At 43.0% G+C, this 26,232-nt stretch overlaps 3 protein-coding genes across 3 annotated transcripts; 1 reads left to right on the top strand and 2 right to left on the bottom strand.

Moving 5' to 3' along the window:
* The first annotated feature begins 1,939 nt into the window (after window positions 1–1,939).
* On the top strand, window positions 1,940–4,222 carry LOC133921248 (geranylgeranyl diphosphate reductase, chloroplastic-like). The gene is made up of 3 exons (XM_062366052.1): window positions 1,940–2,502; window positions 2,906–3,361; window positions 3,469–4,222. Exons 1-3 carry the CDS (start codon window positions 2,021–2,023, stop codon window positions 3,902–3,904), a joined length of 1,374 nt encoding a protein of 457 aa, XP_062222036.1. The 5' UTR covers window positions 1,940–2,020; the 3' UTR covers window positions 3,905–4,222.
* Window positions 4,223–9,858: 5,636 nt separating this feature from the next.
* Window positions 9,859–12,146, bottom strand: LOC133920801 (protein RKD1-like). Its single transcript, XM_062365375.1, has 5 exons — window positions 12,069–12,146; window positions 11,131–11,228; window positions 10,867–10,955; window positions 10,440–10,777; window positions 9,859–10,340 (listed from the first exon to the last, which is right to left on the bottom strand). Exons 1-5 carry the CDS (start codon window positions 12,144–12,146, stop codon window positions 10,149–10,151), a joined length of 795 nt encoding a protein of 264 aa, XP_062221359.1. The 3' UTR covers window positions 9,859–10,148.
* An 809-nt stretch (window positions 12,147–12,955) lies between these two features.
* Window positions 12,956–16,662, bottom strand: LOC133921246 (ATPase GET3B-like). The gene is made up of 10 exons (XM_062366051.1): window positions 16,190–16,662; window positions 16,034–16,096; window positions 15,489–15,599; window positions 15,261–15,335; window positions 15,108–15,176; window positions 14,958–15,023; window positions 14,019–14,093; window positions 13,835–13,933; window positions 13,607–13,741; window positions 12,956–13,504 (listed from the first exon to the last, which is right to left on the bottom strand). Exons 1-10 carry the CDS (start codon window positions 16,535–16,537, stop codon window positions 13,367–13,369), a joined length of 1,179 nt encoding a protein of 392 aa, XP_062222035.1. The 5' UTR covers window positions 16,538–16,662; the 3' UTR covers window positions 12,956–13,366.
* Window positions 16,663–26,232: the final 9,570 nt, after the last annotated feature.

Below are 26,232 nucleotides of genomic sequence, written 5' to 3'. Positions count from 1 at the left end.
GTTGCCAGGAGCAACTGCAGAGGATCCCGATCCCTCCACGACATAATCAACGAGAACGATTGGCCCAGTACAGAAGCGGGGCCCAGCGATGCTGTGAAAGGTACGAGAGGGTTGAGGGCTTTATTACCCAGTTGCTGTAACTGACAGGTGGGCACCACGAGTGGTGAGGGCAGATGTGTCAGAAGTGTGGTTACGTCCTCAGCACACAATACAAAAACGCGGCAAATTTCAGAGGAGGTGCGAGAAGGAGCAGCCTGAAACACGTGGGCTCGGCTGTCTGGCTTATCTCGATATCATCGGCTCGATAATACAGTAACATTCACGTCTCTGAAAATTCCTGATTCCAGCAGTGCTTTCCAGAGCCGGTCAACTAGAACGTGCATACTAGGTAGGCACAAGGACCGGTTGCCTGAGTCCACACCGTGCTGGCACGCCTCACGCTACCCCGTCCCGGCGTCCCGCCCTACCGCTCCACGCCTCCGTCCTGCCCTGCCCCGGCCGCCGCCACGCCCTTCCACTCGGCACAGCACAGGCTCTCATGAGTCAAGCCTTCAGCACACGGATCAGCATGACACGTACCTAGCTCGAACAGCTCAAGAGACACGGATGTCTATCATTCAATGAAACGTCTAGCTGAGTAAAACTGAAAATAAAGTTAGTCTTTTGAGCCCGCATCAGGCTCTGTGCTCTATTTGAGAGAATTAGTAAATTGCCCTATTTTATCCATTCATTTACAAAGGCTGAGAAGGAGTTCATGTAGAAGAAGTTTGAGTGCAGTACTCATTGGTGAATCAAAGAGGTGGAAACCCAATTAAGCTGGGAAATATTAGTTACAAATGGGTTATCTAAGGACCCTACTAATCCACACACGCGTGCTAGCAGGAGTCCGCACACATGACTTCTGATAGAAAGCAACAAGAAGGTGTCTATGTCATCGCGGGTAGCAAAAAGTTTGTACAGAGAAAATTTTGGTTCGAAAGTTTTTTAAAAAATCTTTTTAGAAAATTTGAAAAAAATTACCAAAAAAAAGTTTAGATAAGGTTGTATTTACATGGGCCCCATGCAATATGTGCGTGTAGAAAAAAAATCAGTTATATGATGTAGAGGTGTAAACAATAGATGTCGATCGTCGGATCCTATTCAATGGCTAGCGTCTGGATAGGCGAGATCCCTCATCCAATTAACCACTTACACAAAACCCCTCATATTATAGCAAAACATCATGAAAGAAAACTTGGACAACTCCTGAGCAGGGTTCAATTTATCGTTAGTAACCACTCGATTATCGTGATTATTGGATGATTCGATCCGCACGGCATTCATAAACCGAGCGGTTCTCAACAGGTTGGTGGTGATGCCGTGGCTTGTGAGGGAGTTTTCTGGTTCGTATGTGCGAATACTGGGCGGGGTTTTTCTGCAAGAGGCTTTGTTGTTTGCAATTTTGCACCCAATATTTGCTCTAATTGTACATGCTATTTCATTTGATGAAACAAATAAATTTTGAAGAGCTGTTAACATGTATCAAAGTTAGGTTATATTCTTTTTTTAACTATCAGCAGAAGCGCTGCTTTTTCATTCAAGAATAGTGAACACATCAAAATCCGTCGTTAAGATGGTAGGGAAGTTGGATTACATTCTCGTTATAATGATTTATAGAGATATACTACCTTTGTTTTCATTAAAAAATAACATAGCCACTTGAAAGATGTGCAAGGAATTGACGTGGCAACGCACCACCCACCAACTGCACACAAGGATCCAAGAGTTCACCGCTCATGTGACTTGGCACACAGCTCAACCACAAAAGCGGAAACGAACGAAACCTGATCCTTACCCGATCCAGACCGTAGAACCGCCAGATCCAACGGCCAGCTTCCCTCGCAATCTCCCGTCATCCTATCCTCTACCCGCTCCACCCTCACTTCACTATTTCGTACAACCCGCCGCTCACACTCGCTCACCTCGAGCTCAAACGAAAGATCTTCCTGAGGCGAGGCCGAAGCCAAGAATCCCCGCAACAATGACCTCGCTCTCCTCCGCCGTGGCATTGCCGTCCTCGTGCCGGGCCCGTCCGGCGGGGGGCAGCAGGAGGGCGCGTCTGCTGGTGACGCGCGCGGCGGCGTCGAGCCCGAAGCTGCCGGACGGGCGGCGGCTGCGGGTGGCGGTGGTGGGAGGCGGCCCCGCGGGCGGGGCCGCGGCGGAGGCGCTGGCGAAGGGTGGCGTGGAGACGGTGCTGATCGAGAGGAAGCTGGACAACTGCAAGCCGTGCGGCGGGGCCATCCCGCTGTGCATGGTGTCGGAGTTCGACCTGCCGCTGGACCTCGTCGACCGGAGGGTGAGGAAGATGAAGATGATATCGCCGTCCAACGTTGCCGTAGACATCGGCCGCACGCTCGCGCCGCACGAGTACATCGGGATGGTCAGGCGCGAGGTGCTTGACGCCTACCTCCGCTCCCGGGCCGAGTCCGCCGGCGCGGAGGTCGTTAACGGCCTCTTCCTAAGGTACTCAAACGCAACATCAAGATTCTAGAGGAACTGAAGTGAATTTTGTCATACTCACGCACTGATACTGGCAGCATTAAAATTGCATGAAAAATGCCAACATACTATACACTACTTGTACCTACAGATTTGGTCTTAATTTGTGCATGCATGTCTTTTTAGAGGATTTGTGCGTCTGCATGTCTTTTTAGGGAGTTTGCGCATGTGTGTTAAGACCCTCAATTTCAGTACTTCCACAAATTTTAGGGATTTTGATTAAAATTGATTCAAAAGTACACGTGGAAATGGAATACCCATCTGAATGCTGGCATGCTTCAGAGTTTCTGTCATGTCAACATCTCCTCTTAGAATGTAGCTTGCATTTCTTTGAGCAGTGGGTAATGAATCTGAATGTTTTGCTCAGGTACGAGGCACCCAAGGAGCGGAACGGCTCGTACGTGGTGCACTACAACCACTACGACAGCAGCAACGGCAAGGTCGGCGGCGAGAAGCGCTCGTTCGAGGTGGACGCGATCGTGGGCGCGGACGGCGCCAACTCTCGCGTGGCCAAGGACATGGGCGCGGGCGACTACGAGTACGCCATCGCGTTCCAGGAGCGCGTCAAGATCCCCGACGACAAGATGGTGTACTACGAGGAGCGCGCGGAGATGTACGTCGGCGACGACGTCTCGCCCGACTTCTACGGCTGGGTGTTCCCCAAGTGCGACCACGTCGCCGTCGGCACCGGCACCGTCACACACAAGGCCGACATCAAGAAGTTCCAGGCCGCCACGCGCCTCCGCGCCAAGGACAAGATCGAGGGCGGCAAGATCATCCGCGTCGAGGCGCACCCCATTCCCGAGCACCCCAGGCCTAAGAGGTAACAATGCGCAAGATTTGGTTTTGCTTGTGCTGCATGAACTCAGAATCGCATCGCAGTTGGCCGATGAGTTTGACCATGCATGCATGGGCGTATGGATATGGCAGGGTGTCAGGGCGGGTGACACTGGTGGGTGATGCGGCGGGGTACGTGACCAAGTGCTCCGGCGAGGGCATCTACTTCGCGGCGAAGAGCGGGCGGATGTGCGCGGAGGCAATCGTGGCCGGGTCGGCGAACGGGAAGCGGATGGTGGAGGAGAGCGACCTGCGCAAGTATCTGGCCGAGTTCGACCGGCTCTACTGGCCGACGTACAAGGTGCTGGACGTGCTGCAGAAGGTGTTCTACCGCTCCAACGCGGCGCGCGAGGCGTTCGTGGAGATGTGCGCCGACGACTACGTGCAGAAGATGACCTTCGACAGCTACCTCTACAAGCGTGTCGTGCCGGGCAACCCGCTCGACGACATCAAGCTCGCCGTCAACACCATCGGCAGCCTCGTCAGGGCCACCGCGCTGCACCGGGAGATGGAGAAGGTCACCTTGTGAGCCAGTGACGACGTTGTCGTCAGAGCTGCCATTGATCACTCGAGGTGTCCCGAGTCGCGGCGCAGCGCATCGGTATATCAGTAGAGGTTTGCGGCTGATGATCAAGCGAGTTTGGACCAACGTACGTAGGCACGGAGAAGAGAGGAGGTTGTGCAAGTAGATCAAAATGCTATCTGTTGCTATTGATCGATCCTGCCCTGTTCATGTAAAACATCTGGTGATGTTCAGAACTCAGAGCAATTCGATTGAATTACTGAAGACGCCAATCATCGGTGTGAATGAATGGTATCATACATAAAAAATCCCCTGCTTTGATTACCGTATGTCTCTATCCTTAGTTTCTGACGAACGAGTAATTGAAATGAGATCGTTGAACTGTCTCCAGCAGAAAATATGTTTGCGGACGAAATTCATGACCGAAAAATTCTGAACTTCGTCGTGGGTGGTTGGCAAGAAGACATAAATACAGCAGAATACTGTAATTCTATCCCATTGTCCTGGTGAACTTATTGCTAAGCCTAAATGACAAACCTGACCTTAAGGTTAACACGCTATCGCCAAGTCGCTAACACTACTGCCAATTCCGAGCTGTTCGGTAGAGATCTCTCTGATTCAAATTTTTTGTGGAGAGTGATTATCTGAAGAAAGTGATTCTGTAGCTAAAAATGATTCAGAAAGCTGTTTTTCTTTCACCTCCCTAGCTTCTAGTTTATTTCAGAGAATCACTCCTACAAATTCCACTCAGAGAACTAAAAGCTAAAAGCTGCTGCTTGGTAGAATTCCCCTGATTCCAACCGAGAAGCTGCTCTGAGAGCTCTACCAAATAGACCCTGAAATGAGACAAAATTCCTACGATCAAACCTGCACAAAGCAGAGTCATCTATGATAAAAAAAACTCAAATATCTGCTTCTAAATTACCAACATATACCATTATAAGAAAATTAACCCCTGATTAAAAAAACATTAACCTAAGGCGTCAATGCGTTGCAACGTTCCATATGTTTTTCACTTATACATTTCTTTCAATTATGTCATAAAGTCCAAAGACAAACTAAAAAAGAAAAGAATATTATACCATAGATAGCCACAAACATATTATCAAATATTGTGAATGTGAGGAAAAAATAAGAAAAATAGCTTTGCGTAAGACTCTGCATCAATAGAGGAATATAGTAAGGAAACATGATCAATGTATGAACATTAATCACCTCTAAATCCTAAAACATAGGTATTTTATAAAGTTCTATTATCTATATATTTTTTTAAAAATATTTCTAGCTCGCGCATGCGTACAGGTTGATTGATTAGTATTTATAAAGCATAACAAACTTATAATATTGTGAAAATCTTTTCAAGACTTTCATATGTTCTGCTTCATCTTGTATAATTATATGTTTCTAAAATTTGTCTTTTTTATTTCTCATTGTACAAGTTATATTTTTACCTAGAAAGTTTTAGAGAGCTAGATAATGACATCCTCTACACAACATAATATTTTCAAAATTTTATGACTATTTTGATAGTGTTTTGAATTTTGCAAACATTAGGATATAATATTTTTATTTTTAAATATGTCGTCCGTGGGAACAGCGACATGAGAGTAGATCTGTAAATTTTCAAAATGGACTTATATATTTGTATTTTTTATTTAAAAAATAATAAATTCTGAAGGTTACAATGTTGACTTAATAAGGCCTATTTACGAACAACCAACTCTAATAAAAGACAAATATGGATGTAGACAGCTGGCGCGGGCCCATTTACCAACAATCACTTAGCGAAGGCCCGAAAGATGCAAATAGCGACTCGTAGGATCCATTTACCAACCACCAACTGACGTAAAGGCTCAAAGGCTTACCTCGTAAAGGCTCGCAAGTCTATTGAGAGCACAACATCAAGTTACAAAACTATAAACAAACAAAATATACATCCACTAAAAAGCAAAAGGGTCTATTTCGTTCATATACTAATATTGTCATTATTTGCCATAATTTTCTACCACATTCGTCTAAGTTTAGTCGACAGAAATCTTCGCTACATTTTAACAAGCCTAAGGGAATCTTGTCATATTTTTTTTAAGTTGTTGACGCGCGGGATCATAGCAGCAGGAAGAAAATCTTATCACAAATGTGACTACTAACCAAATAGATGCTTAATTGATCAAACTTGACTAACTTTAGGCATGACAAACCGTGATAAGTTTTCGCTATGAACCAAACATACCTAAAATATGCATGGTACCATACTGAATTTAAAGCAGTAGTAAAGAAAATAAACATTTAAATAGTAAAATAAATAAATGATACACATTGGCCAACTAAATATTAGGGAACACATATAAAAAAGGTTAGAAAATTGTATGAAACTTTGGCTGTGCAATTGTGCTACAGCCTTCTAGAAAATCCTTAAATCCAAAATTCAAGACACCTCAGTCATCCTTAAAAAGGAAAATATTAGGTGACAAAGAAAATCTTGAGATTCTCAGAAACGTAGAAAATCACGGAAAAAGCTAGATATGAATTTGCATTGACCATTAAACACCTAAAAAATCCTTAAAAACTAAATAAATAAATAATTGAGACCTCAATGGTCCTTAAATCAGATTTTTTTAAAAAGTTCTCGAAAAAAAGAATCACAAGTACTTATTTTGTGCTGTATTTTTAACAGTGTACTTTGACTAGAGTTACAGTTGGCGTACAATTATATAATTATAACTTAGACATCAACATTGCATAATAATTCTAATATTCCCTCCAGTCATAAAATTTTGACTGATAATAAAATTCTAATATTCCCTCCAGTCGCCTATAGGGGGGTGAATAGGCGTTTTTACAAAAATTCAACCCTTTCTACTGTTGGCCTAAACTTGCAGCGAAATATAAACTAACGAGTTTTTCACAAGAGAAAAACCTAAATATGCTAGGCTCAACTAGTGCACAATCACCCTAAATAAGTGTGGAAATTACAATCCTAAGGTGACAAAAATTACTCAATTCTAGCAAGAGATATGCAATAAAACTTAAATTGAAAAAGGTTGAAAATACTGTTCATATGACTGAAATTACTGTTCACCGGAGACTCCGGTGTAGTCCGGATACTCCGGTGTGTACAGGTCCGGAAACTCCGGTAAAGGCCGGATTCTCCGGGTTCTGTACAGAACAGAGCCCGAAACTGAATGAAATAGATGTGTAGAGAGTTTTAGCTCAAACCAAGTGATGTCGTGTGTTCCCGGAGATGATTCCAAGTAGATCCACGAAGAACCTACACTCAAATACACACAAACAAGTAGATCGAGCAATATGCACAAAGATTTAAACAATAACTCAAAAGTAAAGAAACAAGAGAGGAGACACAAGATTTGTTTCCCGAAGTTCGGATTCACCACCGTGAATCCTACGTCTCCGTTGAGGAAGCTCCAACGAGCCGGGTCTCTTTCAACCGCTTTCCTCGATCCACTCTTGATTTCTTCCCTTGCGAAGGCGAAATCGAGCCCTTCACAAACTTTCCCGCGGCTCACCACAAGCACGGGAGCTCACCGGCGACACCTAGCCGGCTAGGAGGCTTCACCTCCAAGAGTAACAAACGCTTCGAGAACTTCTTGTCAAGAACTCAAGTGCTCAAGAATGGATTTGGGCCCACTTGCACTCAATCTTCCAATCTCTCAACCCAACTCACTTTTCTTCTCAAATCACACACTAGAATGGAGCGGGAGAGGTTCTTTTGGCTCTAAAAATGTGTTGTTTCGTGCCCCTTGCAGCAGCCCCAAAGGATGGGGTGAGTGGGGTATAAATAGCCCACTCCAAACAACTAGCCGTTACTGTTTTTGACAGAACTGACCGGAGTATCCGGTGAACACCGGAGTATCCGGCCCTAAATCCAAATACGGCGTCAGAACGGTCACAGAATGTGTCAGAACTAGCCGTTACGCTCTTTTCTGGACTTTTACCGGAGTATCCGGCCTACACCGGAGTCTCCGGTCGACACTTAACCCAGAAAACAGCCCCAGAGACTTCCCGGAGTCTCCGGCCACTCCAGGTACCGGAGTATCCGGACTTCACCGGAGTATCCGGACCTCACCGGAGTCTCCGGCCTTTCCAGGTACCGGAGTCTCCGACCTACACCGGAGTCTCCGGCCACAGCACAGCTGACCTCCGAAAAACGGCGATAACTTTTGATCCCGGAGTCCGATTTCGACGATTTTGGACTCTATGGAAAGCTTATTCAGAGGGCTACACATCCCAACTGAATTCATGACCTAAAACACATAGGATCAAATTAGGAACACTCCAAAACCCATTTTGGACACTTCCCCACTTTCCGCTCCGGACTCTTAACAACAAACTCTCACTTTGGGTTTGGTTGGGAACTCTTGAGCACTGAGACATGACAATTAGCTCACGTTGCATCCCTCTTAATAGTGCGGCATACCTATACTCAAATTCAAAGATAAAACTCGTTTGAACCACTTTGAGCATTTGAAAACTTTCAAGTACCGCTTCTTTTTTCTTTCAAACCTTGAGGGTTGCCAACTTCCATATATTCTTCACTCCATCTCTTCTTGATTCTTCATATGATTGATGTGAATCATCCATAGCTTCCCATGACCTCGCACGGTCCATCGGCGCAAAGCCTTTACTCGCTCTTCACCACCGCCTTGGTCCTTCGGCGCCAAGCCATTTGCTTGCCCTTCACCACGGATAGTCCATCGCAGCCGAGTCTTGCTTTCCCTTCACCGTCTTGCCATAGAAAACCATTTTGTATTCGACATCTTCAAGGAATTCAATTTATCAAATATGGAGTCCATTCTTGTTCTTCACTCTTGGCATATATGATTTCAATTCAACTTATGTCTTCTTATGGATCATAACCCCAACTTACTCTCAAGCACAAAGCACATGGGTTAGTCCATAAAACCTAAATGACAAGCATACCTTTAGTTACTTGATCTTCACAAGTAACTTAGCCTTCAAGTGTATTGCTAATCTCATTGAGCTTCTTCTTCTTCTTCTTATGAGCATCACTAAAATCTCAATGACTTTTGATGCAATTCTTTGAACTCATGACATTTCTTAAAGAATACATGCTTCATCATTTATGCATCTCCTATGGAATAACCTAATAGCAAATCTCAATATGATTGTTAGTCCATAGGCATTGTCATCACTTACCCGAGCATCACCTAGAGCTCATGCATCTTGATGCATTTTCAATCTCCTCATTTACCTAGAGCTCATGCATATCTCTCATCCATGCATCACCTATGGAACAACCTACTAACAAACTCAACACCATTGTTAGTCCATAGGTATTGTCATTAATTACCAAAACCACACATAGAGGCTAGATGCACTTTCAGTTTGAAAACACTAAAATCGTATGTGTATGTGTAGATTTATCTTTAAAAATATTTTTATAATATCATAAATTCAATATATTTTATAATTATATTATAATAAAAAATAGTGGTCAAAACTATGTACTGAAGAACCGATCTTATCCAAAACAACATGCATTTATGATCGAAGGGAGTAACACTTTTAATCGTGGAAGTTAGAGTATAGCGAAATGTCCATATGCTCAAGCCTAGACATGCAATTGCACGGGCTTTTGGCTAGTTTTCTCAATAAAGACCAGATCCCCCTGCCGTGACGACTGGATGATCAAGCGGGTTAATTTAGGTCAGCCGTAGGCGTGGAGAAGAGTAAGAAGTTGTGCACGTCAATCAAAAGGCTGCCTATTGATCGATCCTGCCCTGTTCATGTTAAGCGTCTGGTGATGTTCAAAACTCGGAGCAGTTGGATTGGATTACTGAAGACGGCAAACTTGGACGTGAATAACGAGTTTCTGATTGGATTACGGATGGATGACTCTACATAAAAGTCCCTGTTTTGATTGCTATATCCTGAGTTTCTGACGAATAACGAACAAAATGAAACGGTTGAACTGTTTTTTCTAGCAGAAATTCAGTTCACAAACAAAATTCATGACTGAACAGTTCTGAACTTCAAAATGGGAGGATGGCAAGAACAGATAGATACAGCAAAATGGTTCTTGCCCTGCTGCCCTGGTTAACTTACTGCTAAATGACAAGCCTCACCTTAAGGTTAAGACACTATGGCTAACAAACACTACTGCTAATTACACTATGGGACGGCTAGCACATTGAGATCAGACAAAATTCTTGTGATCGAATCTGCACCTGCATAACGTTCAGAGATCAGCATCAGGGAGCAGAGTCATCCATCACCATGCGCCATGACCCATGAGCCGCCTCCTCTTGAATCTCTCCTTGAAGCACGCCTGCCTGAGCTCCTTCGTCTTCTTATCCAGCACCACCTCAGGTCTCTCCTCGATCAGCTTCTTCGTCTGCTGCAGCATCTCGACCACGCTCCTGGTCAGAGCACCTTCCTCTTGCCCACTCTTCTTCCCAAGCTCCTGCGGAGGACACGACGAATCATCACTCATCAGTCTCCCAAAGAAATTTCACACGTCGAAACAAATAGATTTGTTGCCAGTGCTAGAGCGAGACGAGACCTGGACATTGATGATGAGCGTCTGCAGGCTCTTCACCTTGCGGTGCGGCCACCGCGGGATGTCGAGCTCCCTGCACCGCTTCTTCAGGGCCGTGAGCCCCACGTTAAGCTCCCGCGCCGCCTGCTTGATCGGCATGCTGAAGTGTCGCGACACCTGCTCGAACGTCAATGCTGCCTTCTCTGACGACCCACCGCCCTGACGGCCCTGCATCTTTGCGCCCTTCTCCACACTGTCAGACTCCAGCTTCTCACAGTCACCTTCTTTGCTCTTGCGATCAGCTTCTTCCATCTGAGCCCAAAAACTCTCGAAATCAATCTCAGATAGGGTGTCCAGCTCATCTACATATAAAGAAGAAATATCATTTAGCCTAGAAAACTTGCAGTGCTTGCTTGCTCGCAGGCATCCTTATTACAAAGATTTGTAGTACCTTGAGATAAGCTACCCTCTGAACTAATAGGGTTGATATAAAAATACTGACTTGAGAAGAATGCTTTCCCTTCAAACATGTAATCGGTACTGAGTATGACAGAAACAGAAAGGTACATGAGAAGAAGGCATTCCAATGTAACCAAGTACTTCATCTTGCAAACAAGAATGCTAAAGCTTGTACTCTATACAGCCTAATACGTACACAAGGATGCCATCATCAGAGAGTACTGAAACCTTAACAGTGGTAATCTTGAGTTCTTACCTGAAATCCTGGAAGCTCTCCTCTTTGTAAAACTTGAATTCCTGGAAGTAGTTCCCCTCCTCATAGAAGCTGAAATCTTCCATGATGAAGAATACTAGCTAGAGAAAGAAGTGGCAACCTTATGGTAACCGCATACTTAAGTACCGGGCGATGTGCAATTGTTGTGCAATGGGACTACGAAAGTGGCCAATGATGGCTTGTGCAGGGGAATAAACCATGCAGTCGTATACGTACACTGCTATATTCTTATCACCGATCTTTTCATGGCATGGTCATTATTAGACAATATCAGTTCCCAACTTCTCCATAGATACCACTCCCTATGTTTTTTTTGTTAATTAGAAGATTTTAGACTTATGAACTCTTATAAAAAAGACACAAAATTAGCATCTGATCCCAATAAACTTTTCCCTCTTCTCCCTCGTTCAATTGGCCTCTACTAAGGGGGCATGTGCCCTCCCCCCTCCTCCTCTGGAAAATGGCAATCACGATAGACGTAGAGATGAAGTCCACGATGACCTACACCTCGTTGTCTATTGCCGCGACTGTGTCGGCCTCATCTCAGCCATCAGGAGTGACAATCAAAGATAAAACGGTCTTTTTCAATAACGCAAGCATGCACTACATGAGGTATACTTGTTGTTGCTGTTTCTGCTGCTCTCGTGCTGCTACTAACTATGGTTCAAAAGAGATAATTATGTAAGTTGCAAAATTGATTACTACGTTATAGCACACACAAAAATTATAATTCTATGAATGCACTCACGGAAATAGTCATGATGTAGACTTGTATTTATCTATCTATTACTAAATGTTCAATTAGATTTGCGATTGAATAATAGCATAAGGTCACACTCATAGAAACGTTTGTGCATAAATCATATGGGAGGGACTAGCGGGCAAGCGTCCGAAAAGGAAAACAAATACAGCAGACTTACCTCGGCTGTCCGCTTGTGATATGATGCACTGCACATCATTCTCTCTTGCATCGTCCTCTTGCTCTCTTCTTGGTCCATCTCCAGGGGTTCTCCCGCCGCTGGATTTGTGCCTGCCGCCCCAACCCTGTCCACCGACCGCCCACCGCCGCTGGATTTTTAGGCGACTAAAGCCTAGGAAATTCGAAATCATAATGGTTCAATATATCCCTAGCATTGAATGCACCACTAGCGCTCATGCCGGTCTTCAAAAACATGATCGTGTCGGTCTAATCAACCAAGTTCGATGGTTGCTTGCCCAGCCTCAAATGGCATTGCAGGCCGTGATTTGGCCATGTGCACGAATGACATTTGACAACAGAAATTAAAAGGTCGACCAGGCACAGGAGCTAGCACGCCTTCCAATAGTTTAGCAAAATATTATACTAAAACAGCTTCCGATAATCCAAATCAAAGAATGCAATGCTGAATGTATACCACTGGATCCCTCGTGGATTTCTTTTCTTTTTCCAATACGCTTCCGAGTTGTATTTATTTAAGATGAGATCTCATGTATTGGCAGTCTTGCAGTTGCGGAGACCGGCAGAAATGCTTTTGGTATCGGCTTACAGAGCAGAGCTGACTCCCGAGGCAGAAATGCTTTGCATGGGCGGCGCGCATGCATGCTGCGGGAATCCAAGACAAATCACGCTCAATTGCCGCTGCTGCGCGCCCGCGTCTTGTCTTTACCCCCAGCTGTACTATTACATCACATTAATGTAGCCAAAATTACCGTGCCAAGCATTGCTGAGATAGTATACCCCAGCTACAGAGAAGTGATCTCTTAACTCTCAAGACAGAACTAGGCAAAGAAATCAAGGTTAAGGATCCTGAACAATTGCATCAGAAAGGAGGACAAAAACTCACTTCTTGTAACAAATTTACATGGCGCGTACAAAAAATATTTTTTTTTTTACAAATTTGTGGAACCAAAAGGCCACAGGTGTTGCTATCTAAGGGGTAAAGAAGCAGCAATACTAGGTATTTCGGCTGCATTGGCATGATGTGGAACTATATCCAATCTGGCATCACTGCTAGATAACAGGTCAGCGAATGCTAGTGCAGCAAAACCCTCCAATTCGATGCTTTCTACTCAGATTTAAGGTACCGGGATATGGTAAGCCGCATTGTGGCTGTGAAGAACTGCCCAAGTTTATACTTGAAGTGTTCACAGTTTGCAAAGCAGTTCGCTAGCGCAACAAGCTAAAAGCGATATTGAGCTATTAAGCACCCAAAAGGGATCCTATTTCCAATTACTGAAGTTACTTCCACACTATATCACCCAAAAACTTGAGAGCAGGAACACCTCTGATCTCCATGTCCACAAGTGGTGCTTGGATAATGTTCAACCCCATCAATTCTGGATCATTCCTTATCATGTCCAGAGCACGTGTTTGATCCTGTGTGAAAGGAAATAGATAAATGTCCCTGTAGGTTGGTGGTTTTTACAAGAACCAGATATTCATTGAAAACGTAAACTGCCGGAACAGTATTGTTTATACCTTTCTTTTTATAGCGCAAAATTTACAGTCTGATGTTGAAGGTGGTAGAACTTGGTTCACGATGAGTTTCCTTACAGGAACACTTTCCTTTTGCAGTGAAGAATGCAGTCTTGATGACTCACTGATTGCCATCACCTGAAAAATGCCAAACCAAACGAAGAGTGAAGGGTATTACCTTCGAGACATACATATACAAGGGGGCTGGGGAGTTAAGCACACAATTCTTACCGTTGGGATTGTCACAATTATAAACTCTGTTGTTTCCGTGTCACGAAAAAGCGCTCGCACTTTTACCATCCTTTCTCTGAGTTGCTCCAATTTGTTGACCTTTAGGAGGAACATGAGTTGAAAGTTCGAAACACCTAGTGAAGAAACAATATGCTATTTCAGAGGAACTGAGCAGAACACTTACTGCATCATGCTGTTGAGCCTCTTGTCCAAATACAGATTTAATAGCTGATGTTGCAGAGGCAATCTTGCTCCTCAGCTGGGAAAAAAGAAGGGAAAAATCAATATGAGAAACCGCAACATGATACAGACAACATCATTTCAAGTTGTCAGATACAACAATAATCCTAATATTATGGGATATCTATCTCTTGGTTAAGGGATCAGAAGAACAGCTTCATATAAAATTTTAATTAAATTGAAGAGACAGCAGATGGAATGGACAAAGAAAGGTATATTGACCCCTCCGTCCAAGAATACAAGGCACATTTTATTGTGGCTTAGTCTAAAAAATTAGACTTTGACCATTGTTTACTCACAAAATATATCGTTTATACCTACAAAACCAACATAGTGTGAAAACATTTTGAAATATGAATCTAGTCGTACAATTTTTTTATACACTAAACATACTTATAATTTGAGTAATTGTTTGTCCAAATATACAAAGCTTGACTGACTTTCCCAAAATAAAACGCGCCTTGTATTTTTGGACAAGGGGAGTAGCAGTCATAATCTTTGGCCTTATCAAGCAGGTGAAGGAGATGCACGTGATGTTTGGAAACCACATGTAATAAAAAATGTCAAGCTCACTAACACTGAGCTGAAAAAATTATAAGCAATGTATTGAGCACATCAATATACAACAAGATATAATGCTTTCCAATTTCATAAATTGAATATATTAACAAACCAGAACAGTGAGAAGGCTGCACAGGATAAAGCGATGGAAACCATGCCAGAAGGAGATGCAACCACTACAAAATTGTTTAGCCATAAAAAAAAATGAAGGGATTCTAAGGAGTAATACAAGAGTAGTCAATTTTTCTTCATTCAGCGATCAGTATACACTAAAGGTCTTCAATCATAGCATGATAGAATGAAGCATGGAAGCTAACAGTACCTTCAATATTTTCCCAATGGATGCATCCAAGAAATCTGGCAAGGATAGTAACCGGAGTGTATGGCCCTGTCAATATTAAAGCAAATAACAGCTGACAATTTGATTGGGTATCTGGAGTCAACATTGGATGCACAATGATATGGTCATTACCGTCGGGGCGGTGTCAAAAACAATACGACTAAACATGCTGTACTCTTGTGCTTCGAGAAATTGCATAACCTGAGTGATATGCAAAAAGGAAGTCACAAATAACCAGAACAATGAGAAGTAGGATACCCCAAGCCTATACACATGTCCTCTTACCTTTGAAATTGCGATTGCTTCATCCAATCCTGGTGGTGGTGTGTCCAACAATTCCCCCAATTTCAACTCTCCAAGCTGTACAGAAAAAGATGGCCATTAGCCAAATACAAAACTGAACTTGGACAGAGCAATTCACGCTAATCACCAACATGAGAACTAACATGGCTAACCATAATGGGGGTATGTACAACACTGAAAGCAAAAGTATACAGAAATATGACCACACACCTGCTCAACAAGCACCCCAAGGCCCATGCTATCCATGAAATCTTTCACCCCAGTCCCTCCATTCTTTTGACTTGCTGCCTGAAATTCTTCCCGAGCCTTCTCAGGATTTATCTGCATTCGAATTCCCAACATGCCACAATTAAGCAGAATCCACATCAATCTATTCAAGAGTGAGTCATAAATATCGTTTAAGATAGCCCTCCACTGCCTATTATTCTATAGACTATTGACCTTTGTGACCTCTAAACTTATTATCAAATATCACAGTTGATGTTCTCAAATTATCGCACATCTAATGGTTTCATTGACCTGGTCCTGTCACCATTTCATCAAAAGTACAGAACGCACCACAAAATGCAAAATTTGCAAGAGAAAATCAATAGTGGCAACAATTTGCGACATAGTTTCATCATACATTGATCAAATCTGCTAGTGGGTAATGGGAATCATTTGTATATTTGCTTAAGTTATAGAAACTAAACGCTGAGAACCATTTGTATATATGCATAGTTCCCTGTCACAGTTCAGATTCTAATTTCACTAACCTCAAGTGCGAACAAAGGCGAATCAGGGCCCTCGACCGGCACGAGCGCACCACCACTCAAATCCTGAAACACGCAGGAAGTAAATGGAACCAGTTAAGGATGGTATGCCAGAGACAAATCAATTTACAAAGGGCAGGTATTCGAATAATGGATAACCTGCGCGAACGAGTCGCTCAGCGAGTGCGCGGGATCGGTGGAGACGACGAGGGTCGGGTGTCCGCTGTTGGCGAAGCGCACGGCAAGCGACGCCGCGCAGCTCGTCTTCCCGACCCCGCCCTTGCCCCCGAGCATGTAATACCGCCGCCGCGTCCCGGCCGACATCTCCTGGAACCCCAGCTCCTCGGCCCCCTCCTTCGCCGGCGGGGCTGGGGCCGCCGCCGCCGCCGCCGCGGCGCGCACCGAAGCGTAACGGCCTGGGCGACGGCGCGGGAGGCGGACGCCGCAGCGGGCCAGCGCGGCGGCGGGCGCCACCAGCGAAAGGCGGTGCGAGGCGGTCGCGAGCATCGTGGCGAGCGGGCGGAGGATGAGGCGGAGATGGGGCTTGCTCGGGTTTCTCTCCACGAACTTCTCTCCGCTCTCCGCTCTCGGTCTCGCACCACCGCGGAGCACGGCGCAGGCAAGAACTGCCACGCGGCTGCGGCAAAGCAGCCAAACCAGCCCAGCCCGCTAACCCACGCCGCACAGCCAGCCGACATAAGAAGATCGGCCTGTTGGCCCAGGTAAGCCCAGCCTACAATTTGCAGCCTGCTTACCCAACCTTTTCCAGGCCGGCGAACGAGTCAAATATTGCCCAGATGATCTGACCTCCAGACCAACGAGGGGCAGAGGCCCGTATAACCATGCCACCTGAGACAGCCCAGACCATTCTACCACACAAAGTACGAAGCCCAAGTCAGTACTTGGCCCAATACAGTGGAGGCGCGGCATACAATATTCCCGATCTTCTTCCTATCGTAATCCAACTATACTTTAGACGCTTAAACTATACTTTAGACGCTTAAAATAGACAAAATCTTAATCGACGAACATACTTTGTCTGATTTTTTCCCTCTAAGTAATCTTTCTGGACAATCTAAATAGTTCGGATAGAATTCGGATAGTCTGAGTAGTTCAGTGAAAACCTCGATAAATTATGCTTGAAAATCATTAGAATTTAGGTGCAAATTGAGTCTAGAACCCTTTGTATAGTGCATATATATGTTTATACAAAATAGATTTAACATGCGAGTCAAATCAATCGAGGAAGATCATCGAGAAGTACAAGTCTGCCTAACTCGGATAGTCTGGCTTAAACCCAAAGGTTCCGGGTAATTCACGGTGCTTTTATCTGAGCACCCTCGCTCGGAGCCTCACCTGGATAATCCATCCAACCCGGATAGTTCGGATTAAACTCATAGGATCTGGGTTAATTTGTTTTAGATTTAGCAGAAAACCCCCGTCCAGAGTATAACCCGGAGGTTCCGCGTTCAACTTGGAGTCTCCAGCCTCCTGTTAGATTTATGAAGTCGTTTAGATCGTAAAGTTTGCTATTATTTCGCATGTCTTGCACTTTTATATTGTTGTTATGTATATTGTAGCATATATTATTGCACCTTATTCATGCTCATCATTGCATGTGTTCTTCTTTAGTGAACAAGGATCTGGAGCGTAACGTGGGTGTGATTGAAGGTGACACTGGGCCACACGGGTTCTGTGAATTCTATGTGAGTAGCATCAGGCAGCTGCCTAAGCAGCAAGACAAGCATCTAACCATATTTCTCCTATTAATTTAGACCATATGTGTCTAATGTAATAAAATATGCTTTACGTACGTTATGCATGTTGTTGAATCGATGTCAGGTCTTGTATTGGTAGAACCTATGTTGATACACTACACCCCATCTTAAGTTATTGGTGATACATCTTCTTGTAATCGGGGTTTAACTTGATGATGGTTTAGTTTAAAACTTAATCGAAATGCTTAGCCATGCATAGATTCTTCGGTAGAAGTCGAGCGCTAGTTCAACCCCGTTCACAAGCTATATGCTTTAATTACTGTTACATTGATAATAATGTTAGGTTAATGGTGTTGGTTGGTTGAGTAGTGAGGATGGGGTGAGATATGGATGGAGTTAGGAGTGTTTCTCTTGCCCTGATGTGGAGTTCACTAGAGTAGAACGGGAGAGTAATCTGACACTATAGACCGCTTGCGTCGCTTAAGCACTGATCGCTGTTGCAGTTGGCTCTAGCACTTACTGTACTTACCACATGTCAATCTAATGGTAAGATAAGCCAAATACCTCTGTAGCTATAATCATTCGATCTTGCATATCGACGATGTAAGCGGGTGGGCTTGTAAGAGACACTTGAGATTGCTCTGGGAGTTAACCTAAGTGTGCTCCACACCAAGCGATGCCTGATTTGAATGGTTGTGGCTTATTGAGAAAGGTTGATACAAGTACCCCCTTAGATGGATCTGTGTGGTCACTCAAGTCGTATAATCATCGAGTTGTGTGGGTAAAGTTGTACCCCTGCAGGGTATAAAAATATTTCAAAATACCACGCTCTCGATCATGAGTATGCTTTTATCCATTTATAACAGTCTTAGAGTTACGAGCTTGGTTTGGTTGATGGGTTGATATGATTCTTTGCAGATATTATTACTATAATTCTTTTTGCATATATGTTCAGTTGATGGTTACGAGTTAGATAGTTGTGTTGGTTAAGTTTAGATGCTCACACATGTTTGTGTCAAATTTTACTTTCACATATAAATTTACTTAATCATGTGGCCGTATTCTTGCTAACATCCCAATTCATAATTCTTAGTATCGGGTTATATATAAGTACCTAATATAGATTAAATCTTGTGAGTATCTTTATACTGATGTTGCTATTTCAATTGCTATCGGTCAGGAAGAGCTGATCTTTAGCTACTTCACTCCCTTCAAGGGTGGTGGCGGATATGAGTAGGCAACTATTTGGAGTTCATTCTTTTGCGATTGAGCCTAAGGGCATATGGCTCCATCGTCCTTTTGTTATTTATAGTTTTTAGCTTCCGTTGCATAATTCTCTTTTTTTCTAGGAGTTGATTAGTTTTAGTCTCCTCTTAACTCTCTTTTATTGTAAATTGTAGGAAATTGTGGATACTTAAGAACTTGTAATATAATTAAATTGCTCACTCTTTGTTAAGCTTTGTTATGATATGATATGTTAGAAATGCATGTGTTCCGATCTTGGACACAAAACACGTGTCGGGACTACCAAAGCGATATTCTGATTAATCATTGAAATCATGATTAAGTAAATGATCGATTTACTAATTAATCAGAACACTGTTTAAGCGGTTCCTTACAGCTTCGTCTTCCACATGATAGAACACTAGACTCCCTCGCCCCACTAGTCTCTTTTTTCTCTGGCGATGCTCCCGCTATCGGATCCGCTCCCGTCGTCTCACTACCTAACCTCGCTCCGTCGGGCCATATCCTTGTCTCGCCCACCGCTGGAATCGCCCACCAGCTGTTCTCTGCTACTTGCGGCTGATGACGTCCCCACCCTCACACCCGTCTCCTCCGTCGAACCGGTCTACCGCCAGCCGACCTCCCTCTAAGCGTGGCAGTAGAGAAATTCCCGTCGGGAAGCCATCACCACTAACCCAAGAGCCCTAATGCTGCCGCTGTCACTGTGTTCACACCGTTGCGTGAGTAACAATGCAAAATCAGACGCCAAACTCTAGCAAGCGTGAAAAAATAAATACTTATTTTTGTCCAGAAAAAGGTATAGATTCTTTTGTTGTTCGTCACTTTTGATTTCATTCAGGCCAAGGAACAAGGTGCACATCACAAACGAGAAATCGACTAGCATGACCAGAGGAAGAAACCTTTGCCTCACTGATGAATCTATGATCAGTAGGTTCAGCCCTGCACAGTAACCCTACGCAACGACACAATGTAGACTAGAAACGTTCATTCGCCGGGTCACCTAAACGCCAATGGCGCAATTCCAAAACCTGTAGCTAGTCAACACAGAGCTCGCGCCGATCAGTGACTCCATTGCCGGATGATCCAAGCGTCCGACTATCTGTCGCTCATTGTTTACTGCCTCTCTTAACCACCTTTCGTGCTGCCACCGTGTGTCCGGTCAGTTTTCCTAAGCACGCGATTCCCATCTCCAAATCGCCCCGCGTCCTTAGCCGAATCGGGGAATAGAGAAATGGCAACGGACGGTTGAGTCCAGGCCGCCACTTGATCCACTTGCGTCTTGTTCTGACAGAGGAAAAAACAGAGCTGTCGCTAGATTAATCTCGAGCTCCATCGCCTGTAACTGACAGGATTGGTGACTTGTGAGAGCTTCTTATCGTTGGGAGCTAAAAGGACGTGTAAATGTCGATCCCTTTTGGAATGGAGGTCGAGAGCTGGGTTAGCCAGCTGATGGGTTCTTAGAAGATAGCTTCCTGCTGTGGTCACTAGCGACCTTGATTGGCTTCTGGCTCCTCTTGATCGAATAATGGCTACACGCCAGTGTGATGCTATCTGAAATAATTTAAGCATCAGAATTGTATGGAAGCACTAAACCCATACTGATCCCAAATTCTTGTTACGACATACTGTAAGAAATAAAGCACGACAGGATCGAACACGAGACACGATTTTTACGTGGAAAACCCTTTCGGGAAAAAACCACGGGCGCTAATCGGTGATCTTCACTATATCAGGGATGTGTATAATGCAGGGAATTACAATGAGCGTCTTAGCTCTCCATGCAACTTACAAGATATATTTATAGGGGTGGACACATACGACTCTAGCCTAATACGGTCTGTTCCAGAATATGGGCCGAAGGCGTCCCTTGTCTGGCCCAACAAGAATTCGGATCACAATCCAACAAACTCCACCTTGAAACGAATTCCATCTTGTAACAAATAAAAAATTATCAATAAACTCCATTCAATAATAAATATCACCGACGCCAAAAATCTCTAGAACTCAAACTGTAACATCAACTAAATTTGAGCATAGCTCAAATTTAGTAGCAGGAACTGGTTTCGTCATCATATCAGCAGCATTATCATGAGTGCTTATCTTGCATATTTTAATATCACCTTGAGCAATGACATCTCGAATATAATGATACCTCACATCAATGTGCTTTGTTCTTTCATGAAACATTTGATCCTTTGTAAGGCAAATAGCACTCTGACTATCACAGAATATATTAATGCAAGAATTATCTCCACAAAGCTCAGTATACAAACCTCTCAACCAAACAGCTTTTTTGCATGCTTCAGAAATAGCCATATATTCAGCTTCAGTAGTTGATAAAGCAACAGTAGCCTGCAAACATGCTTTCCAACTAACAGCACAACCACCAACGGTGAAAACATAACCCGTGAGAGATCTCCTCTTATCCAAATCACCAGCATAATCTGAGTCAACATAACCAACAAGTCCATCTCCAGATTTTCCAAACTGCAAACAAGCATTATAACTACCACGCAGATATCTGAAAATCCACTGAACAGCTTTCCAATGCTCTTTGCCAGGATTAGCCATGAATCTACTAACAACACTCAGTGCATGAGATAAATCAGGACGAGAGCAGACCATGGCATACATAAGTGAACCAACTGCACTAGAATATGGAACTCTAGACATGTACTCAATATCATACTCTGACTCAGGACATAAAGCTGAAGATAATTTGAAATGAGTAGCTAATGGAGTACTCACTGGTTTTGCATCATGCATATTGAAACGACGAAGGACATTCTCAATATAACCTTGCTGACTAAGATATAACTTGCCAGCTTTCCTGTCTCTAATGATCTCCATGCCAAGAATTTTCTTTGCTGCACCTAAATCCTTCATCTCAAATTCATTACTCAACTGTGATTTTAATTTGGCTATTTCTGATTTATCATTTGCAGCAATCAACATATCATCGACATAGAGAAGCAAATAAATAGCTGAACTATTAACAGTCTTCAAATAGACACAGCTATCATAATTAGAACGCTTAAAATCATTAGAGAGCATAAATGAGTCAAACCTCTTGTACCACTGTCTAGGAGACTGCTTCAAACCATAAAGAGATTTCTTTAATTTACAGACAAAGTCTTCTTTTCCAGGAATAACAAAACCTTCAGGTTGATCCATATAAATATCTTCATCTAACTCCCCATGTAAAAATGCAATTTTAACATCTAATTGCTCAAGTTCATAATCACGTATAGCAACAATACTGAGTAAAGTGCGAATAGAACTATGCTTCACAACAGGGGAGAAGACGTCATTATAATCAATACCTGGAATCTGGCTATAGCCTTTAGCAACCAACCTTGCTTTATACCTTGCTGCTTCATTAGGAGAAATACCCTCCTTTCTTTTGAAAATCCACTTGCAACGAACAGACTTCTTCTCTTTTGGCAATTTGACTAAATCCCAAGTACCATTCTTTTCAAGTGACTCCATCTCATCTTGCATTGTAGTCATCCAATTATTGCAATCAGCAGAAGTAATAGCCTCATTGTAATTAGAAGGTTCTGCATTACCTTCAACTTCTTCTGCACAACTCAGAGCATAAGCAGCAATATTACACTCTTCAATTAACCTCTTGGGTGGATTAATTTGCCTTCTAGGCCTATCAACTGCAATAGAATGTTGTGTAGGCTGCACAATGGATGAAGGATGTGGAACACTAGATGAATCATGATTAATAAATAAATTTTCAGCAATAGGTGTATCTTGGATAATGGTATCTGGTGTACTTTCTGCATTAATAAAATGCTCCACCTGCATGCTAGAACTCTGCTGACTCTGAACAGGAGCATTTGGCAACATAGCAGATTCATTAAAGACAACATTCCTGCTAATCACCACCTTTTGTGTTGCAGGATTCCACAATTTATAACCTTTAACACCAGATTTATAACCAAGAAAGATACATTTAACAGCTCTAGGCTCCAATTTACCATTATCAACGTGAGCATAAGCAGGACAACCAAAAACTCTCAATTCTGAATAATTAGCTGGAGAACGAGACCATACCTCAATTGGAGTTTTCTTATCAATGGCAATGTTGGGTGATCGATTAATAAGATAGCAAGCAGTGGAAACAGCTTCAGCCCAAAAATATCTATGCATACCTGCATTAGACAACATGCAACGGGCCCTCGAGATGATAGTTCTGTTCATACGCTCAGCTACACCGTTTTGTTGTGGAGTACCAGGAACAGTATAGTGTCTCACAATACCTTCAGACTTACAATATGAATCCAACTCATCAGAACAGAATTCCATCCCATTATCAGTGCGAAGCTTCTTTACCTTCTTTTCGGTTTGCCTTTCAACCATAACCTTCCACTCTTTAAATGCTTTAAATGCTTCTGATTTATGCTTCAAGAAATAAGGACAAACTCTTCTCGAGTAATCATCAATAATAATTAACATATAACGAGAATCACCTAGTGAAGACCTACGAGATGGTCCCCATAAATCAGAATGCACATAATCAAGAATACCTTCTGTTGTATGAACTGAAGTGTTGAATTTCACCCTCTTATGCTTGCCAAAAATACAATGCTCACAAAATTTCAGCTTGCCAATACTATGTCCATCAAGAAGACCTCTCTTGCTCAATTCTGCCAAACCAAGTTCACTCATATGCCCAAGACGCATATGCCAAAGATTAGTAGCATCAGAATCTGATAATGAATGTGAACTTACAGCGGCATCACCTGTGATTGTAGTGCCTCGGAGATGATATAAATTGGCAGACTTTAAATCACCTTTCATTACAATAAGAGAACCTTTTTTCACCTTCAAAATACCATCTCCACCTGACCAATCATACCCTTTATTATCAAGAGTACTCAAAGAAATAAGGTTCCTTTTCATACTTGGAACGTGCCTCACATCTGTCAAGGTTCTAACAATACCATCATGCATCTTTATCATAATTGATCCAATTCCAACAATTGAACGTGGGTTGTCATCACCCATCCTAACAGAACCAGCATCTTGAATAGAATTATAAGTGGTGAACCAATCTCTATGTATGCATATATGAAAAGACGCAGCAGAGTCAATAATCCATTCATCACCACTACTAGCACATCCAGTAAAAACAACGAGAGTCTCTCCATCAAAATTATTATTGGAAGCAGCAACAGATGCTTTACCTTCTTTATTAGATTTACCTTTCCTCTTTTCTTTATTCTTCAACTTGTAACATTCGGATATGTCATGATTATTTTTCTTGCAATACCTGCAAAATTTTTCTTTTCCTCTGGACTTTGAACGACCCCTGTAACCGTTCGAACTCTTATCTCTTTGGCTATTATGCGAATTCTTCTCCTTTGTCCTGCCACGCACAATCAGACCTTCTCCATTGGAAGTAGAGCTATCAGTAGACACCATCTGTTTCATCTTTTCCTTGGCATGCAAGGCCTCATAAACTTCTTTCAAAGTTAGTGTATCATGACTGTATAATATGGTATCTCTGAAGTTTGCAAAAGAAGTAGGTAATGAGCACAAAAGAATAAGACTCAAATCCTCATCATCATATTTTACCTCCATAGACTGTAGGTCAGCAACGATCTCCTTAAAGACCGAAAGATGATTCAATACAGAACCACCCTCCTGTAATTTGTGCGTGAACAACTTCATCTTCAGATGCATTTTACTGGTTAGATCCTTAGACATGCAGATCGATTCCAGCTTTAGCCATAAAGCAGCAGCGGTTTTCTCCTGCAAAACCTCCTGCAAAATATTGTTTGATAAATGAAGATGAATTTGTGACAAAGCCTTACGATCCTTTCTCTTTTCTTCATCAGACCAAGACTTTTGATCCTTATTTTCAAAATTATCAAGCGCATCATCCAGATCAGTATGTGCAAGAACAGCTCGCATCTTTACTTGCTATAGAGAAAACCTTGTATCTCGATCTAGCAGCGGAATATCATATTTCGTAGAAGTCATAGCGAAAAGTAATCAGCAACAAAAATAGTTTGTGTGTACCAAGCAATAAACCGTAGAAGTCCTGGTACACGAGCTAGTGCGTATAGAAATTTGTGGCCAAAACAGATCTGTGAGCAAATCCCTGTGTGCTAATCTGTGTGCACTTAGCAATATCCGGACAAAAAAAGCTTGATGCAGTACGATCAGACTTCACGTGGGCACGCACAAATCAAGTTCTGGATTGATTTAGGCTAACCGGGATCTTCTTTGCGGATGGGATCAGCGCGGGCCTCCTCTGGTGTCGCTCGGATCAGAGTGAGGTGCCTCGGTACTTATCCGGCGGTTTGATGTCAATACGGCAACGCGAATCCAAATCGTAGGCAGCTTCGGACAGCACGATGTGTAGCAGGAGACGTTGAAATCTCGACGAGAGGCGACAAGTTGCATGCGCAACCGTGAGCGGCACGATCTGAGGCGGCGGCGTGCGGCGACGAAGACCGATGGCACCAAATCGCGTGAACGCAGATGCAGACTCCAAATTCGTGATGAACCGATTTATTTATTTTTAATCTCGTGTAGATCTAATCCGGCTCTGGTACCACTTGTAAGAAATAAAGCACGGCAGGATCGGACACGAGACACGATTTTTACGTGAAAAATCCTTTCGGGAAAAAACCACGGGCGTCAATCGGCGATCTTCACTATATCAGGGATGTGTATAATGCAGTGAATTACAATGAGTGTCTTGGCTCTCCTTGCAGCTTACAAGATATATTTATAGGGATGAACACATACGACTCTAGTCTAATACGGACTGTTCTGGAATATGGATCGAAGACGTCCCTTATCTGGCCCAACAAAAATTCGAATCACAATCCAACACATACGACTGTTTTTCTTCAGGGGGAGGAAAAAGGGGTCTTATTACGAACTTTTTAGCTTGGCTGGAGCTTCAGAATTCAGATACACAATAAATATCTCATGCAAATGATCTGTAACTAATAACAAGTGATTCAGAAGTAAGAACTGACATGCTTGCAGAAGAATGCAGATTATACATTCTCTAAAGGGCTCTTTTACGGTACACCTCTTACCCCTAAAGAGTTAAGAGGCGTAATGAATCGTAGCCATTGATTAATTAAGGTCATTTTAGAGAAAAAGAAGGTTAGTTTGCTATACGTGGACAAAGAAAAAATGGAATATCCTAAATCAATGCAACAATATTAATCAACAATCAATCACGTATGCAGATTTTTATTTAAG

The sequence above is a fragment of the Phragmites australis genome, chromosome 6 (genome assembly GCF_958298935.1).
Source record: "Phragmites australis chromosome 6, lpPhrAust1.1, whole genome shotgun sequence".
NCBI classification, from domain to species: domain Eukaryota; kingdom Viridiplantae; phylum Streptophyta; class Magnoliopsida; order Poales; family Poaceae; genus Phragmites; species Phragmites australis.
This window is presented reverse-complemented; position numbering and strand designations above follow the sequence as displayed.

Coding starts and splice junctions, on each gene's coding strand:
- LOC133920801 (XM_062365375.1), bottom strand. CDS start 12,146: ATGGACCAAGAAGAGAGCAAGAGGACGATGCAAGAGAGAATGATGTGC. Junction 11,229..12,068: donor ATCACAAGCGGACAGCCGAG/GTAAGTCTGCTG, acceptor TTCTTTCTCTAG/CTAGTATTCTTCATCATGGA. Junction 10,341..10,439: donor CGCTCATCATCAATGTCCAG/GTCTCGTCTCGC, acceptor TGTCCTCCGCAG/GAGCTTGGGAAGAAGAGTGG.
- LOC133921246 (XM_062366051.1), bottom strand. CDS start 16,537: ATGCTCGCGACCGCCTCGCACCGCCTTTCGCTGGTGGCGCCCGCCGCC. Junction 16,097..16,189: donor TGAGCGACTCGTTCGCGCAG/GTTATCCATTAT, acceptor TGCGTGTTTCAG/GATTTGAGTGGTGGTGCGCT. Junction 15,336..15,488: donor TTGGGGTGCTTGTTGAGCAG/GTGTGTGGTCAT, acceptor TTTTCTGTACAG/CTTGGAGAGTTGAAATTGGG.
- LOC133921248 (XM_062366052.1), top strand. CDS start 2,021: ATGACCTCGCTCTCCTCCGCCGTGGCATTGCCGTCCTCGTGCCGGGCC. Junction 2,503..2,905: donor GTTAACGGCCTCTTCCTAAG/GTACTCAAACGC, acceptor TGTTTTGCTCAG/GTACGAGGCACCCAAGGAGC. Junction 3,362..3,468: donor GAGCACCCCAGGCCTAAGAG/GTAACAATGCGC, acceptor TGGATATGGCAG/GGTGTCAGGGCGGGTGACAC.